Genomic DNA, 18,449 nt, shown 5'->3' with positions numbered 1-18,449 from the left:
ATTCCGAAAAGGCCTCTTTCGGAATGGAGTTTAGCTCAGCTGTCGTTGCAGCCATAATGTCCTCTCTTGTCTGAAATCGCGCTCCTTTCAATGTCCTCTTGACTTTGGGAAACAGCCAGAAGTCGCAGGGGGCCATATCAGGAGAGTAAGGAGTCTCTTGAACTACAGGAGTCTGGTTTTTCGCCAAAAAAGTCTGAATCAAGTGCGAGGAATGTGCAGGAGCATTGTCGTGATGGATGCGCCAATTTCCTGTTGACCGCAACTCCGGTATCTTGCGCCGCACAGCACCACGTAGGCGACGGAGGACGTCCCTATAATACTCTTTGGTCATTGTTTGACCCTGTAGGGTGCGTACTCGTGGTGTGCCACACAGAGGGAGTCAAAGAAAGCTGTCAGCATCACTTTGGCATTGCTGCTCACTTGGCGGGCCTTCTTTGGTCTCGGTGACATGAAATGCTTCCACTGTGACGACTGGGATTTGGTTTCCGGATCGTACCCGTACACCCAAGACTCGTCACCAGTGATTATGGTGTTTATGAAGTCGGGGTCACTGTTTGTGGAATCTAGCATGTCCTGCGAGACTTCAACACGAAGCTGCTTTTGCTCCGCCGTGAGCAGCTTCGGCACGAATTTCGCCGCAACTCTCTCCATGGCCAAATCTTCGGGGATAATAGAATGTACAGAACAATTGCTGATGTCCACCTCTTCCACAGTTTCTCGGATAGTCACACGACGGTCCCGCATCACCACAGCGTTCACTTCGACAATGACCTAGTCATTTCGGCATGTTGATGGCCGACCGGAGCGTGGCTCGCTCTCCGCCGATGTGCGGCCATCTTTAAACCAATTGTACCGCTGTTTCATTTGTGTGCTGCTCATAGCATCTTCACCGAAAGCCGCACTTAATATTCCGTACAGTTTTCACTTGGTTGTCATCCCGTTTCTGGCAAAATTTGATGCAGTAGCGCTGCTCCTGTCGCTCCGCCATTTTCCTTGTAATAAAAAACCGACGAGAGCATTGCGCACTGCCTCACTCAAATGCTGCGTCCCAGCGACTGACGCTATCGGCAGGCCGGAAAATATTCGTACATGCGCACGAAGGTTCAAGGTCGGCTGGTGCAAGCGCGCTTGTTTCATATCCATCAGGTGTTCGCAAAAAAAAAAAAAAAAAAATCGGATACTTTTCTAACAGACCTCGTAAATGTCATGAGCAGAGTGGTGCGCCGCCTGAAGTTGCGTTAACAAGGGTGAACTTGGATGTGCAGCACACCTGCTCATAACATTTATTTTGTCAGATCGCCAGCCTCGGGACCAAACTCGCAGGGCGCGCGAGCTGAGGCAGCTTAGCGCGCAATTTCGGGTTCCCGCGAAAAGAAAACTTCAACGCGTTGCCCGGGCGTGCTAGGCCGCATCGACAAGCAAAACGCAGAGATACGCCCCGTAACGAGCGCTCTGTCTACGCGGCGATCGAGCACAAGCGAGTCGTGGCCTACGCGATCGAACCGCCGGAGCAGTTCGCGGCGGCCACGGGCGAGCGCTTCTAGTTTGTATGGCTGCCACCACGTGGAGCGTGGCGCTGAACTCTCGAAATCATCGCGGGAATTTCGAATGTTCGGTACATCCCATTGATTTCCTATGGCCATCGGGAATGGTTGGTGTGATAGCAGGAAGCATTTAATGGGTTATATTTTGCAGCGAGGAGGAAGAGTCGGCCATGATAGTCACCATGCTCGTGTAGAACTTCTCGGGCTTCCCTAGTTCTCTCAAAATTATAAGTTTAAAATAACCCCGTTGAGTCAGGCGGTGTTCGCTACTCAATACAGCCAACAGATGACGCTCATATGGGGGAACTGTTGGAACTGTGAAACCTTATATGCTGCCAATTATGAGGATGCGCAGCTGCTGCGATCGGGCCCCAAAACTGTATAGTTATTGTCGAAAAAGCTATGCGGCGCCCTCTTTCTTGGATGGACGGGGGGTGGACAAGATGGACAGCAAAAAGATTGGTATTTGAGTGCTGGTATTGCCAAAACTGCCGCTCTTCTCCGAGCAGCGCTAATGTCCTTTATATTCGGAGTAATGGCTCGCAGTAACCTTTATTTCTAACGTTTTTCTATCGGCCTGCTGTACAACAAGCACTGAAACCCGTCTACCGAATGAACGACAACCAAGGCGCCGGCCAATCAAAGATTGTTATCCCGCGCGAGAAGACTCGAGGGTATGCGGTCATATGATTGTCTGGCGACGTCTGCAGCTTTCACAAAGCTGCCACGGTTTCTAAGTTTCTATCGCTCTCTTTCTTTTTCACCGCTCTCAAGCCGCGGTGTAGTTTAATGAAGTACGCCGGCGCCGCAAGCAATGTGTGCACTGTTCCGTGACAACAAAACAAGTCGTGCTTTGTGCATGCACGTGTAGTTACAGCTCATCTTTCTCTTGCAAATAACGACGGGTTCCTTGTCTAGGCCAGTCAGTAAAATGTAAAGGAACACGCCAACAAAACTCAACAGTTATTTCTGCTTCGGTGGCGATGCTGAGGAACCCTAGAGGTCAGCTCAGCTGTGTCCTTTCTCCTGTATTTTACTTCTCTCTCGTTAAAATTTTCCTAAAGATGTTTTCTCTCTCACTACTTCACGTTCAATAAGGCAGTCATCTGGTTGACAAGGCACGAGGGGAGGCGCTGCAGCACAGTTATTGCGGATTGTCATACCGACTCCGTTTTATTCTATTCATTTTTTTTCGTGCGCACAGTTACAGCTGGTCTGATGACGAGGACTCAACGGTACCAAGATGCACTAATGGCAGGCTATGGTTCAGCCTAAACTACAAGCCGGAAAGCGAGGAACTTGATGTGCACATTGTTAAGGCGAAATACCTGCCAGGTACGTTTTTTACTCCTCTTAGTTTTGTTCCTGTCGTGCGGTAAAGTAGTTTTCACTGACACACGGCGCTCATCTAACATGCGGGCTGTTATTTCTAGGTAGGACCTTAGCAGTTACGAGGAGCCCGTCTTCGCTGTGCACCTCTGCTCTTTAATTCGAGTCGACGAGTAGAGCTGTTAGATGCGCCGCCACTGTACGCAATGCAGTGAGCTGCGTATCTTTAAACCCGCGACGATATGACGACGATTTCACGTCGCACTGGGCGTGAGAGCCGACAACGTCGGGTTGAGTAGGTCTGTCGGGCTGAAATTCACCTGCCGGGCTCATGTAAACGTTCGTGGGTCGGGCTGAGTCAGCCTGATCGACTGCAGGAGGCAGGTTGACTCAACCCGACCTGACTGGCATGGTACACGTAAACGTTGTTGAGTCAGAGTCCGGTTATTGAGAGGCTAATGTTCAAACAATCGTACTGCGCACTCATAATTGTCCTGTGGACTGTTTTTTTTTTCTTTCCTCTCGTGGTTGTGTCCAGTTTTGCGGTAATCTTTAAAACTGAAAGGTGAATAACTTGCTGCCCTATGGTCCGCGCTTTTGGAGTACCTCACTGACCGTCCACTTTCGGAATAGACCGGAGAAAGGCGAGAAATCGTTAGCACTTTATACGTTGCATTAACCTGCTACAACGACTCACTTTTAAAACAGCCATTACAACATCGGCCTCTATGCTAATCAATAAAAGTTAATTAACCAATTCAGTTTACGAACGGACTGTGACGGCACACGCCCTTCTAAAGTCCGCCGAGTTTGAGAGAGACAGAGCCAAGGCGAGATTTTCGTAGTACTCCTTAAAAAAAAAATATAAACATTGTGATTTAGAACGATATCTTTTTGGTAGACGCATTTTTGTGTCTCGTGTTCTTGCCTACAGGGGCAGGCCTCCAGTTGTCACACAGTTCTTTCTGCAACACCGGCCTGTCGCGTTATTTTACGGAACGACTGAGGAGAAAATTAACCTCACGGAAAAATTACTATGGTTGAGCGTGCCCGTTTGCGCGTGCGACAGAGCGCTGCAGCGCATATTCATGGGACAAAACAGACGAGCACGGACGGACCTTTTTTTTTTTTTTACCTATTCGCATTACCTCTGTTTAGTGTCACCAAAGTCACCAAAAAGTACCCTTTTCACCCCCCCCCCCCCCCTTCCTGCTTTTTTTATTTTTGCTGCAGGTCGGGGCTTGACGAACACTCCGCGGGATCCTTTCGTTCGTGCCTACTTGTTGCCGGATGAAAACACTTTCCAGCAGAGCTCCGTCAAGACGCGAACGCTGGCACCTAAGTTCGACGAAACCCTCACTTTCAAGGTGCGTTCGTAACTGTGGTTTAAATTTTGAAGGCGCCGGTAGAGGGCGCTGTCGCATTCTCTACCCCATTATATTTCGCGTCTGACAGCAGAGCAGAGTCGCAGTGACGCCGCCTCACCCGCCGCAGTCTCGTTCCCACTCTACGTGATTTGCTTTCATTTTTCTCTCGCTTCTTCTTTTGTGGCCGTCTGCACGCAGTCTTCCCTCCCTCTTCTTCCTCTCATCTTGTTAAGCGACATCGTGCGCAGCTCTTCGGAATGAGAAGTCCTGTACTGCACGCTGCAGGCGAAGCAGAAGTGAATTAGTAACGCACCTGCACGCATCGCTTTGGACTGCGGCAGTTGGGGAAGAGAAGATAACCGATGGTCCTTGGGGAAATGGAGTGGATTCCAGGTGAAGGCAGACGTAGCTGGAGGCGACAAGTGGACGGATAAGAGTACGAAGTTTGCGGGGATAAGGAGGCCGCAGCTGGCGCAAGGCAGGGTTGATTAGATGCCAGTGGGAAGGGCCTTTGTTCATCAGTGGACGTTGTTAGGCTGATGATGATGATAATGATTGCGCGACGACGATGATGAATTACCACGGATTCTGCTGGCTGGCCGCGTTTGCCCGCTGCGGTCAGGCCAGGGCCTCTTTACGACTATGCAGCAGTTCCGAAGCCGTAGAGGACCTTTAAAGTGTAATGAACTACGTTTGTCAAAAATATTTCTACCCTTTTCACACGGCCACCTTAAACTTTCTTGAGCTAAGGGGGGCGTTAACCTGGGGAGATAACAACCTCTTTAGCATCACACGGCTGCCCTTGAACAAAGGAAGCTTCAAAGCGCTCTAGAACGTCGTCGATCTCGTTTGAAGGCTGAAGGGCACATCCTCGCTTACTAGTAAGCGTGTTCCATTAATGACTGATCGGTGATAAACCGAAATTCCGATATTTAGCGGCAATAAAAAAAATAATTTTGTTGTAATAAACGTTTGCATTTACAGCGTACAGTCGCGGCCACAATACTGCGGAGCACGCTTCTGCAGCCGTCCTCCCCTCACGCCTTAACTAGCGAAAATTAGGAGGAACGTTATGCGTGTTAGAAAATGGCGCTGGTGCGCTGGCGTGTCAACCCAAGAAACGCTTGCATTTTTCTGTTCAGGACGCGTGCTAAACGTTCGAACTACGAAGCGTGTCCCGTATTATTTTGGCTGCACCTGCATATTTAAATGTGTTTCTTGCACGCGATACGATGTTTGCGCGATACTCGCAGCCCTCCAACTTCTGGCAGAAAAAGGAGATTTTAGCTCATTTTAGATTTTAGGCGGCCGTGTTCCATCCGTGACCGTGTCTCCGCAGATATCCGAGGCCGAGGTGCGCACGCGGTCACTCCGACTGTCGGTCTACGACATCGACCGGAAGAAAGTGCGCCACTGCCTGGGGCACGTCGCACTGCAGCTGGAGAAGGAGCCGCTCACTCCGGACAAGGTCATCTGGCTGGACCTGGACAACGTGCCCAAGGTGCGCGGTGCCTGCGCCGTTTATTTTTTATTATTATCAGTAGGAAACCACGCGAAAACCCGTCACTCGCACCCCCGTTGAGTAGAAGGCGAAGCCCTTTCAAGTGCCTACCCCAAAGAAAAAAAAAATGCACAGGCGATCATGCGATGTGATGCGACAAATCTGCTTTAGCAGCATTGGCTTCGCTTTAACACTGATCGCCTTCCGACTGCGTCTTTGAATTTGATTTCACCGTTGCTTTTTTGTTCCACTGCTGTGTGGGATTCTGGTGGTTGGAGGTGAGTTAGGGCATGGTGGGTAAAGGCCTTGTGGAGGGTGGAGAACGTGAGAGATGCATTTTTACCTGTGGGTGCCCGGAGGTGTACACACCGCAGGGTTCTCCGGAGGAGGCACTTTCCGAGCCCGGAGTGTGCGCGAAAGGTATCTCGATCCGCTCCGATCCGCTAGGGGGCGCGAGGAGAGAGGGCAAGGTTATTTGTCCAGTTTATATACGAACAAAATATATATACACATACGCACAAGACATAAAGACATTTCAAGAAATGCTTCGGCGCGGCAGACAAGGACAAAACGTAGAATAACACCACAGAGCGCCAACTAACAACTGATTTTATTGGAACCCGCGTCAACGAATATATGCTTTGCGCTCATCAATGACAACAGAAAAAAGATAACATGCAGTGAAGACAGCATTAGGCAAAAAATGATCAGCACTGCTGATCTGTCTTCTGACAATGCTGTCTTCACTGCATGTTATCTTTTTTCTGTTGTCATTTATGAGCGCAAAGCATATATTCGTTGACGCGGGTTCCAATAAAATCAGTTGTTAGTTGGCGCTCTGTGGTGTTATTCTACGTTTTGTCCTTGTCTGCCGCGCCGAAGCATTTCTTGAAATATGTATGACCAACTGGCCTACAAAACAACCCTTCTCACATAAAGACATGTTCTGTGCCCGACATACTGCGTTAGCAACAAGATCAGCTGGAGCGGGAATCATCGGAAAAAGACACAGGAAAGGCTCTGAGGTTAGAGGAATGTAGCTGGTCTACATGACAGCACATCCTTGTCAGTAACTCACGGTGCAAGAACCAAGGCAAAAAGAGGGCGGGGAAGTGACGAGAGAAACGTGACACCTCAAACGCTGCATAACCGGCATCATATGCCAGCTAAAGTCTGCAGCGTCGCGCGTCAGTACACATAGAAGTGCGCCCGTCATTTTGATTGGCGGATCTCGCCTCGCGTGCTCGCATCAGCCAGACATCTTGACCGTCGCCTTTTGTTTCATGCAATGATCCCTGAAGATGGCACAAACATAGAACATTTGCTTTTCTGTTTCTATCTCTTTTGTTTCTTGTTAAGCGTTGGCGTCACTTTCAAGACTCTTGCCTCTCCTGTAAAGGGTACACCGCCACAAGGAGCCTTGTGTCGCGGTGAAACCACCAGATGCCACCGAGGGGTGCGGCAGTTTGCGAGCAGAAATTTTCTTTCATGCCAATTTCCTCGGCACTTTACAAGCAGAAAGTTATTTTGAAGTAAATTCTGAAAACTCGTTTTTCAACATTTCAGAACCTACTGGGTTCCTTTTTCGGTGCTGACTCTTCATAGTGACACTTTGAGGGAAGGCGGACCCTCGGTGTATGTTCAAGTTCCGCGGTGGAGACCTGTGGTGTAAAAACAAGGCAAGAAGTTTAGAGACGCGTTCATCTCTCGTCAAGATGATACTTGCTATTAAATCACTTAGTGTTCGTTTTTCGCTACTACCTTTCAATGAATCATGAGGATATTTTTTTGCAATACGTGCATTCAAAAATTACAGCCGATTTGCAGAGTTAATCAAATGTGAAGTAGTTAGGTGCGCTAGCACTTCTTACCACTGTTATACTTTTCTATTGCATTTTAACATTTTGTTATGGTTCGTTTTGCTCTTGTATTAAAGGTGGGATTATAAGGGGGAAAGAAAGCATGAGTAAAGAGAGATATGTGAGGAGAATGCAAGGCATGAGCAAAGCCGATGCTATAGAGTTTCGGCATCGCCACATCTAGAGCAATGAAAGAAGGTCCGCAGGGCGAGGAAAGGTAATCGAAGAGCAAGGATGTGCGCTTGAAGGCGAACGCCCGTTAAGGCGCAGAGCCGAGGTCTAGGGAGCACCACGCGTACACGTCTGATGCCCGTGAAGGCTGATAAGTGACCGAGGCGAGGAGAGAGAGGCCGTAGTTGAGGGCACGTGAGCGACTAGCTCAGTCCGGATAACACGCGCTTGTACAATGGTGACGGCCGCAACTGTGATGCGCGCCACTCTCTCATTGGCTACAACTGTGAGGCCGCTCCGCCTCCTCACTGCGCCGCGTGACGCGCTCGTCGCCACCTTTTCTTTGGCGCTTCAAGTTCGCGGAGAAAGAGAGAGAGCTGCCTCGGAAAGACATCGGCGAAATCCTTGATTGAGGCTAGATGTGCTACGCACTAAAATACTGCAACGCATTAGGAAGGTAGAGCTGATATTTGTATCGCATCAACGAAAGCCATCAAGTGCGAATGCGATACGTATAATTGCCAACTTGCACTTGCACGCGTGCATCTCGCTGAAGCATGGGGCATGACGGCGCTATAAACGATCAGTGTGAGTATAAAGTATAAACGATCAGTGTGATTGTTGTGTCAGAGTATGTGTTAGCAGTACTGCTCCTTCCGGACTGAGCAGCCGCTGCTGCTGACGGGTTCAGACACTACGAGCGAGTAGCGTAATCCAGTCCGTCAATCACAATTTGACACTCCGTATCCCCTTTGCATTCTCCCCAAACCGCCACTAGTCACCTCCCGCTCTCTCTTCGTCTTTCCTTTCCCACTTTATTTCGCCCTCCTCTCTCCTTAAAGTGGAGAGGGGAATTATACTCTCTCCACCAAGGCTTGAGACGGACGGACGGACAGACGGACAGATTTTCCCAACATGGAGGCTCTGATTCTAACGCATTAGAATAGTGGAAGTAACGTACAACGTGAAGCGAGTGCAACTGAAACTTCTGGCAAGTGTTTCATGAGTGAGACTGTGAGAGGCCCCGAGAGAAAACTGTCCCTTGTAGTGGGCAGACTTTCGCGGGGAATGCGCATGACAGTCTTTCTTACTACTGGCTGAAACTCGGGTAGAACAGGAGCGATGAGGATGAGGGCATAGGGCAAAAAAGCGAACATGGAAGAACAGGGAACTAAACTTAGCTCGTGGTTTGCAGTACTGAAATGGGTAAAGTGAGCGAACCCACTCGGCTGATTAGACGCAAAATGCTCTGAAGTTGGGCTCGATGCATACGCTTACCTCCAGCCTATTCAGTGTGCATGAGAATTTATAAATGTTATATTTTTAACGTGAATTTTTGTTCTTAAAATGTGCCGAGAAACAAAATTAGTGTCTGCTGGAGATAAACCCCAATCATAAAAATCAATCACCACACATTGTGTTCCATTGCGAGCTTCCTGAATCAAAGAACGCTTTCATGTGTCATTGCACCGTTGTCGGCCCAGGCAGCCTGCAGTACCTGATGTTTCGTAGCTGTCACTTTCATGGCGAAGCACTTATTTTTTGCGCCGCGAGACATGAAAAGTTTCTTTAGACCTTTATCTCTTGCGATCCTCTCGTTTTTTTTTTTTTCGCAACAACGACGGTGACTTGTTCTTTTACAACTCTCATTACCTGTCCTCGCAAGCAAATTTTTCCCGACTGCATAGCCACAGGGCTATCTCGAGAGTAGCACTAATATCTTGAGCGCTGCTGCGGGTGAATAGCAATGTATAGAAAGCACTTTTGGTGGGCCGTTCGTTGGCAATTCTTCGCAAGAGTTGATCAAAATGTTCGTTTTCTTTCGTCACAGAAAACGTCCCTTAATATAGCGTCTTCACTATATTTGCTAAAGCTGATACGTCGCAATGGCACCGTATATTTGAGGAAGATCATCCGTCGTTCATGACGCTGGGATACAGTTTATCGAGCTTTTAATGTGTTTGAGTGCTGAAACTGTGATCGCCAATAACTCAATGAAGCCTTTATGTCGCAATTCGCCGGTGTACAAGTGTGAGCCTGAGTGTTCAGCATTGTTGCCATGGCTGAGAAACCCCGACGATTTTTTTAAGGCGTGTGAAGCCGCAACTCATACCTCATCATCATCGTCATCATGGCAGCTCATGATCATGCTTTTTTTATTATTTTAGCTTCGCATTCGGTGGCATGGGAGTAAGTATTCACGAAAGAAGAACATGGAATTGCATTATATTTAACTGTAATTCGCTCTTCTTTAGTATTTTACGGGAGGCAGGAAGTATAGTAATATACCGGCAGCTTCTGCAATGTTCACGGGTCCCTGTCTTCACTGTGTCCCTCTTTGCTATGTCATGTGACTAACAACTGTCGTTGCGTTTCGTTGAACCATCTTTTCAACGGCAACTGTGTCCTACAGGAATCCTTTCCTGAACGCTTGTAGCAATATGATGGCGGGATATGTAAGGCCACGTATACGTCAGAGGGAGCACATCCTCTGTTGAAGAGGAATTTTATCTCTCTCAGGTTCTTCTGTATCTGACTGCGTGCACTGTTTTGCTTCCTCCAACTCATTTTTGCAGAAGAGTTCTCAAATTGGCGAGATCCAGATATGCATGACTTGCAACCCATTCACCAACCGCATCAGGGCGGCGATTCTCAAAGTGCGGAAGTTTTCGAAGCCGGACGACGCCAACAAATGTGAGTGTAATGTTCGGCAATCATATGACGCGTGGGACAAGGTCTCTCTTTTCCTTCGCAACCACCTATATTTAATGCACGGACGACACGCGTGTCGGCGCATAGCATTTGTGAAAAATGCGCAACCCAAGGCGTTCCAAGCACTCCTGGAACTCCACACCGGCGGAAAGTTGAAGACGAGAGTTCGTTTCACCGTCGACAGATTTTGAACGCTGGCGATGCAAAACGAGCCACACTGCATGGCCTGCAGAAGCGAACCCTGCGGGCTGTATTCTCTTTCTTTCCTCTGTCTTTCTTTTATGTTTTTTTACCGCTTTTGAGAGGACCAATAAAAGGGTAAAAGGGCTGTATTCTTTTGACAGAGGGTGCACTCATTTCACTCACCGTAAGCTGTGCATGCGCGGCCATGTTTTCTGGCGTGTGACAGCATATACCTGGCTGGTGCCCTATAAGTGAATGGTGGCCATGAAATGCCAACCAGCAGGAAACACGTGGCTCGCCGGTCGCTATAGCCAGCTGTGGTCTGTATGCTATTTGCACTTCTCGTGCAGGGGTGTACGTGAGGCTGTCGCTGAACCACGGCCGCAAGTGCGTCAAGGAGAAGCGCTCCGAGAGCCGCGAGTGGGGCTCCGGCGACGAGGCGTCCTTCTCGGACGCGTTCACGTTCGGCGTGGCCGGCCGCTACTTCGACTCGTGCAGCCTCAGCTTCACGGTCATGGTGTCGCCGGACGGCGCAGACTACCGGCGGCTGGGCAAGACCGTGTTGGGGCCCTTCATGTACGCCCGGGGCGAGGAGCTTCGCCACTGGCAGGACATGCTCACCAACCCGCGCAGCGCCGTCACCCGGTGGCACGCGCTCGAGTGCCCCACGGGCCGCGACGAGTGGAAGAGCGACTGAGGCGCCCCCGCCGAGCCTCGGAGCGGGGCCTCGCGCGCTCTCCGGCCGCCCCTCGCCACCACGCACGAGTCAGGCTGTGTGCGCGTCCGTGAATTCCTCGCTGGAGACACTGCCCTCCCCCCAACCACCTCTGGTGGCATTGGCGGGAAAGCTTGCGGGCTGGGCTCCGATCCGAAGCCGGCTGCAGCGGATTCCGATAGAGGCCCCATATCACCTGGCATATACCGCGTTCTGAATGCCCAAGCAGAACTTGCTCTTCATCCCGCGATACTAGCCTTTCTCCTTCCTGTATTGCTAATGTCAAAACCATTACAGGGTACTGCATTTTTCTGGGCGCTTAAAGGGGAGTGGGGAGAACAAGGGTGTTTCTGTTCCTGAGCGTTGGTGTGTTGGTCCTAGCCAAGAAATAGGAAACTATTTGAGGGACTCGTATCTTCAAAGAATCAAGTAAAGCCGTGATTACCTCCAAACGATTCGCTCTGTGAAGATGCACCGCAAAATTGTAAATGCTGATGCTGAGAAAACGTGATACTGCAAAAGCGTAAATTGCACTCACATGGGGGAGCGCGTGAGCAAGGATAAATACTTTTCAGCACCCTACTCAAGAGGACTGACTCTACGCGGAACACCCTTGCGCGCCTTTATGGCTGATCTCTATTAACATTAAATCTGGTCAGTTTGTTGCAAAACAACGAAGGAAGAGTGAGCGGGGGAGTGTGTGGTCAGTGAATTCAACGTGCTACTGCTTAGTCATATCGCCGACGTGCACTGCAGCAAGTGCGTCCGGTTGTGTTGATCTCGAAGAACGGCAATGCTCCTCAAATTGGCGTTAACATTTTCTTTTTTATTAGGTTTCCGCTAGACTGTCTCCAATCGCTGTGAAAGCAAGAGTGCACACTAAACATTACTTTGTAGGACGCATAATCCGCATGGTGCCTCACTGCGCTAAGCGAACTCTAAATTTATGGTTTGCCCACGTATTCAACGAAATCCTTGTTCTTATCTGGAAACGTGGCTCCTTTTTACGTTTTCCAGATTAAGGCTAGGCAGTTACAGCAGTTACAGTTGAAGCTGCCGTTTTTTTTTTCCCCTCGACAGCGTGGTTAAAGTCAGAGCACCTTATAAATTATGAAACTGCACACTCTCGTACTAGCCCTGTATATCCAACGATCCCAGGGGCGCAAAATCGTCACTCTTCACATACGACGCTCGGAGGCATGGATTTATGTGGCGTTGACGCTTTTTGCAGGTTCGCTGTAGCATCCACCACACTGACCGGATTATTAGTGAAACAACCTTCCCACCTCGGAATATCCCAATTTGCTCCCTTAACCACATCTTACGAGCATTTTGAAACTACCTATTTTTTGTTTATGTGCTGAGGCTCACAGAAAATTTATTTTTCGCAACTTCACTCGTTTTATAACACCCAACCCCATGCTGATAAATTTTGCTTGCACTTGATTCGTTCGGTACCTTCGGTGCATCGGGGAAGTTCTTTCGCCAATAAAGAAAAAATTGACGGTAGCACCACGAACACACCATCGCTTATTCAAAATTCTCCTTCTTCTTATCGCTATCTTTGCAGGGACTCTGCGCTCTAGTAAAGGCTGTTTTTCATGCATGTGGGCTCCACTGTATGCTTGTTTGCTTGTGCATTCACATGTAGTGGGACTTGCTTCGCGAGCAACTCCTTGAAGCAGAGAGAACAAGTGACAGGTTCCTGCTTCCTGTTATGCTGACCACTGGAGAACCAAGCTGTCCTCAGTAACGCTAAGATCACTGCCAGTTAGGAATTTTCGCTCGATGGCCAGCAGTAGAGAAATTCGTCCTGTTCACATGCCAACATTGAAGTTTGAAGTTTTGCTTGGAAGAATACTGCCAATGGTAACAGTGTCGTCTTCCCTGTCTGCTGATCGATGATTACGCGAGTTAAGAGACCGCGTTTTGTACCTAACAGACAGCAGGATAAAATAAAAACAAACGAAGGAAAGAGCTGCACCTGTGCGACTCATATGCAGGTATTTGGGGGAAGATGGACCTTCCTCTTCCTCTGGAAACCGAAGCGTGCTAGCTCGGCAAATATCGTTGGAGTGTAGTGGCGGTGCACTGCGCTAGGAAATAGGGAAAAGAAATAAAAAGGTCGTGCTCAGCGTCGAAGCTCGAAGTATTGCATACCGAGCCGTACAATTCACAGCGCATTTTCCCTCTTATTCGATTTGCTCTTGAAGCAAGCTGGTATAGGCTACTGAACGAAGGAGACGATCGCGTGTGTGAAAACTTCCTTTCATCCGGCCACCACGCCCTTCAGTGTAGCTTATTAAGCTTTACGCTTTGCAGTCAGCATTTGGAAATGTCTCGTAAAAAATGCATTCAATTTTATAAGGTTGCGAACGCGCTTATTGTTGTGTGGCGCGCGGAGTAGCAAGTGAAATCAAAATACAAGATTCTCTGTGCTTTTCTTCATGGGTGGCATTACTTTCTGTGCGCGAAGACAACTCGACTTCTACCGAACATGATACCAGGGCTTCGAAATATTTCGAGCCATGTCGCGTGGATAAAACTCGAGTAGTATTCATAGCGGTCGCCTACTGCACCGAAGAGCATTCTTATTTCTCTATTAACCAAATATTTAGTCAGGATTAATTACTGTCTTTTGAACCACTGGAGATGTGTGAAGTCATTCAGGAAGTTTTCAAGCAGCAGTAGAAGCCCCTTTCCGAAAGATTTCGGTTTTCGCGTTCACTATTCAAAAAATTATTTTCGCTCTCTGGATAATGCTTCTGCTCCAGAAACATCGAGAGGGTGTCTTGCTACACAGCGCAATTTACTAACTGCCACTTTTCGGGTATTTCTGACGGTTTAAATTTCAATTAAGTGCCATTATTTCAGGTATACAGTCCGCGGGCTATACAAATTCGAAACTTTTGCGCGTTGCGTACTATTTGTACAGTATTTATTTTTTCGATGTCGCCCAATGTAAAATGAAATGGCCAACGTCTTTCAGTAAGGAAGTTTTGTGATACTTGGCGCTGTGCTTCGAAGGATGTGAACCTACGCACAAGTGTGCAAGTGGGTGGTGGAATCCTGGAAAGTGATTCCTTGTCAAGTTATCGTCAATGAGTTCGCTAAGGCCATCCTGCGGACGTCTGCACTTGATGAAGAGAGTAACAGCAAAGACGCGGAAAACAATGGTGACTGTTGTTTCGACGTAGAAGGGACAGACGTCTTTTTGCCCCGGCAGACCGGATCATACTAATGAGCGCGTGCGCATACATCGCATACCTGTTTCTTGCGGTCTGTGTACCGGGTGTGGACATTCTAATAAGAAAATGATCTTTTTTTCCGGCCAAGGTTGAGCCCTGTGGACTGTATACCGGAAATTACGGTAATGTAATTTCCCAATTAACTAGTAAATATCACCGTCCCTAATTGAACGAGGCAACTGCCAGCAATACTCCTTGAGGTTTATTCTTGAGTGGTACTCTTTCTATGAAACTATGGCTCAGGTTAGTTGAGAAGCCCTGCACAGCCTTTCTTTTCAATGTTGGCGCATGATGGCCTTAGTTGCCTATGTGCCATTAAACCCAACACAACACAACACACACTTTCTTTTCAATGCCCCGTAGGAAACAATAGCTCAGGCTAGGTTAGAAGACCTGCATAGCCTTTCTTTTCAATGTTTTGTAGCAATGCTTTTCCGTCTTTCTTTTGCATTGTTCATTCACTCGAGCATATGCTGTTACCCGCTGCAGTGGCTCATGGTTAGAGAGCGCTCGGCTATTGAGCCGGAGTACCCGGGTTCGAACCCGGCCGCGGCGGCCGCGTTTCTATGGAGGCGAAACGCAGAAGGCGCCCGTGTGTTGTGCGATGTCATTACACGTTAAAGGTCCCCAGGTGGTCGAAATTACCCCGGAGTCCTCCGCTACGGCACCTCTTTTTCCACTTCTGTTTCTCCCAGCTCCCTTCCTTCCCTCACGGCGCAGTTGAGTTGTCCAAGGAGAAGTGAAGCCCTTACTGCGCCATTTCCATTCCTCAAAAACCAGTTTTCATGCGCTGTTCCCGTGGACTATTGCAGAATTTCGCGACATTCTCTGAGACAATATTGTGGCTTTTGTTCTGGTTGAAATAAAGTCGCATGGACAAGGTTCTCCTTTGCACGGTCTCTATTGGTTTTACCCACACTCTGGTTTCATCACGGCGACCGTCAGTATCGCGCAAACTCGGTGTCCTGGTCATAGGTAGCGTTCAGCGTTCTGGAAAAAGTGCGCAAAGCTCTGGTAAACTCTCGCCAGGGAATTTTTTTTTATTATTTCATATTTTCCCGAAAAGCTTCTGTTTTGGAGAAAATCTGATCTCGAAAATACCACACTGCTGTCCTCTTGACTTCGGGGTTCATTTCGTCGCGAACATTTCAGTGCGTGGCACCTTGCGACAAGCTACGCGGCAAAGAGCAAGAGAACAGGGCTGTAACTACGACACATGTCCTTTGAGTACCCCACCCCAGTCGTCTTGGTACCAGGAAAAAAAAAACACAAACCGGAATGCAAAGGCCGAATAATCGCGAACGTTAGATATTTGTGAGCCGTTTGTCTGATCTCGTTACGCAAGAAAATCACTATCTTCCCCGTCTTTTAAAATACAGTTCTGCCTATATATCAAGCCTACACTGTGAAGGAAACGAACGCTGCTGCAGTACCGTTCTGGCGTATGTATGTCATAGTTTGGTCCGTTCTTTACCGTTGCTCTTCAAATGCGGTAGCTTTTCTTGTGCAAGTGTAGACGTCGAAAGATCATTCCCGAGGCTACGTGCTTATGACAGAAAAAAAAATTGTACCGCAGCTATGGATCAAAACATGGGAAAGTAGGCATGTATATATAAAACAAGTTATGAAGAGCCACGTAGCGCTTCTATCGCTAGTTGTTTAATAAAGCTCTTGTAGCGACACTCCATACTTGTGCATCAGAAGACTTGTCACTTGAAGCTTGGAAACGAATAAACAGCGGCACTGCTCGAGATCTTGTCTATCACAAATTGATACTCCGCTAATATCTAAATTTCGTGACAAAAATAAACTCCGAAGCACACCCTCCGAATCTGTCAAAGAATTAACTCCGAAAACGCAAAACCCTAGTCACGTACGTGCTCACGAGGAAGAGAGAGAAAAAAGGGGGGGGGGGGGGCATCGGTAGGCGGATTCACGTAGGGGTGATCCCCCCAAACAAGAAATTCTGCTGAAAGATCCCTTTGTTTCCTACGAATAGAGTTTTAAAAAAAAAGCATTATACATGTGGAGCTGCCCCTTTCTCCTCCCTGATGCTCTTGCTCATAAATCCATCTTTGGCCGTGGCCCCCCCCCCAAGGAAGAAAAACGAGGGGGGTTGGGGGGAGTATTCTTTCACTTCAGTAAGAGTTCTTTTCAATCAAATGACCTCTTCACAATTTTTACAGTTTCTGCCATGCCCGCAATGAGCCGTTCATGCAAAAGACCGCTTCCGAAGCTAGTGCTTGAAAGCGGTGCTTGCTTTAGGAAACATGGACTGAGAAATTAGTTCACATTATCATAGAGACGCTTACGCTCATTCTGAGAGGCCGCGGTGTGCCTGCACCAGCATCTCCTTCATTTCTGCGATGGCAGCTCTCACTACAAACCCAACTTGTTTCATGGCTGAGCGTCAAATGCTGCATTGATCCATATTTCTGTGCATAAATAAAGGTAAACCTGTCAGTGCCAACCGTTTCTTTCTGATGATAATGAAAACAGTACCTGCAATGCATTTTGGCGTGGCCTTATATGTTGCACAAAACAAAAACCACTGCGAAAGTAAATTTCGTAGTCTTTAATCATAATATGAGTAAAAGTGTGCTTAATAACATCTGCGCGCGCATAGGATAACGATGGCGATTACTGGGGAAGGGGCAGCTTGACCAAAGAGCACCGTGGATAAGGCGTTTGGTCTGGTCGAGGTATACGGTCAAACACCCATTTTCCTCAAGCACTTCACCCCGGAGAAACAGCACCCGGGCAGGTGATAGCTTGTACCCATTCGAAAACCAGTGGGTGCCCGAGGGCCCTTAGGATCGAACTCCCCACCTCCCCCATACGAGGCTGACCCTCAGACCACTAGGTCATCGCTGTGGCCCGGGCGCAGAAATATAAAATTTTGCGAATATCAAACTGAAGAGCGGCATCATGGTATGGAAGAACTGAGTGGTAAGCTTTAACGCTATAGGCGTGATTCGGATCAGTAAGATCACAGATTGAAAGTGCGTTCAGAGTCCAGTGTGAACAGTTTCATGTCTAGTGAGAGAAGAGACCCGGCGAAGCTTGGGGGGTTTAAATTGGGGGAGATAAATTCGTTCTCCCCGTTTAAGCACGGCTGACATAGTTCAAAACCGCGCGGACCCCACCCCGTGGTCGCGTACGCTTCCGAGCGCACGGCGACCATGGCGGGCCTTGCTCTGCGGGAACAAAGGAACGACACACTGGCTGACACAAACAAGGCATTTATTGCTATAACAACAATAACGCCAGCTAGCAACAAAATACACTGAGGAATCGAGGAAGTCCGACTCACCAGCACGGTTACGAGCGAATTTTCGCCGACGGTAGGGCAAAGGGATAAGCTCCGAGGCCAGACGGGACGGGGTGGCGGGAGTGTGTTCCGACCACAAGGCGCCCGCGGCGAAGAGCGGAGCGGTGCGCGAAACGTCCGCGAGCTATCCCGGTGCCGAGCAGAAGAGAGCCAGCTATCCCTCGCGCGCGCGCAGCAAAACGCCATCCGTGGCGCTGGTGTCGCTTAAAGTGTCGCTGCGACGCGAGCGCCCTCCCCTGTTAGTTAAAAGTAACCGAACCGAGAGGAGTGCTTTGCGGAGGAGCTAACCACAGGGAACTAGTGAGTTGAGGGAAAGCGAACGCAGGGGACGAAGGCGTCCCCACAAGCTATATATATATATACTGAATATGTTATCGCTTAAAGCTAATCGATTAGAAAAGCAGAAGAAAAAACAACCACATGCCGCCGGTGGGATCCGAACCCACGACCTCGGAATTACGCGTCCGGTGCTCTACCGCTGAGCTACGG

The 18,449-nt window shown here is 48.7% G+C and overlaps 1 protein-coding gene across 2 annotated transcripts in view; it reads left to right on the top strand.

Annotated features, from left to right (window-relative positions):
- The window catches only part of LOC149351661 (synaptotagmin-15-like), a 93,132-nt gene extending 76,033 nt beyond the window's left edge, over window positions 1-17,099 (top strand). The window contains exons 5-9 of one of the 2 annotated variants that reach the window (XM_089580999.1): window positions 2,749-2,879; window positions 4,107-4,240; window positions 5,580-5,741; window positions 10,348-10,465; window positions 11,017-17,099. In XM_089580999.1, coding sequence (XP_089437125.1) covers window positions 2,749-2,879; window positions 4,107-4,240; window positions 5,580-5,741; window positions 10,348-10,465; window positions 11,017-11,363 — 892 coding nt within the window. In that variant the 3' untranslated portion in view covers window positions 11,364-17,099. The remainder of the gene's footprint in view (window positions 1-2,748; window positions 2,880-4,106; window positions 4,241-5,579; window positions 5,742-10,347; window positions 10,466-11,016) is intronic. The other variant, XM_089581000.1, reaches the window with a different exon arrangement.
- Window positions 17,100-18,449: the final 1,350 nt, after the last annotated feature.

Source organism: Amblyomma mixtum, chromosome 3, assembly GCF_055824585.1.
Source record: "Amblyomma mixtum isolate Tamu chromosome 3, ASM5582458v1, whole genome shotgun sequence".
Lineage (NCBI taxonomy): Eukaryota > Metazoa > Arthropoda > Arachnida > Ixodida > Ixodidae > Amblyomma > Amblyomma mixtum.
This window is presented reverse-complemented; position numbering and strand designations above follow the sequence as displayed.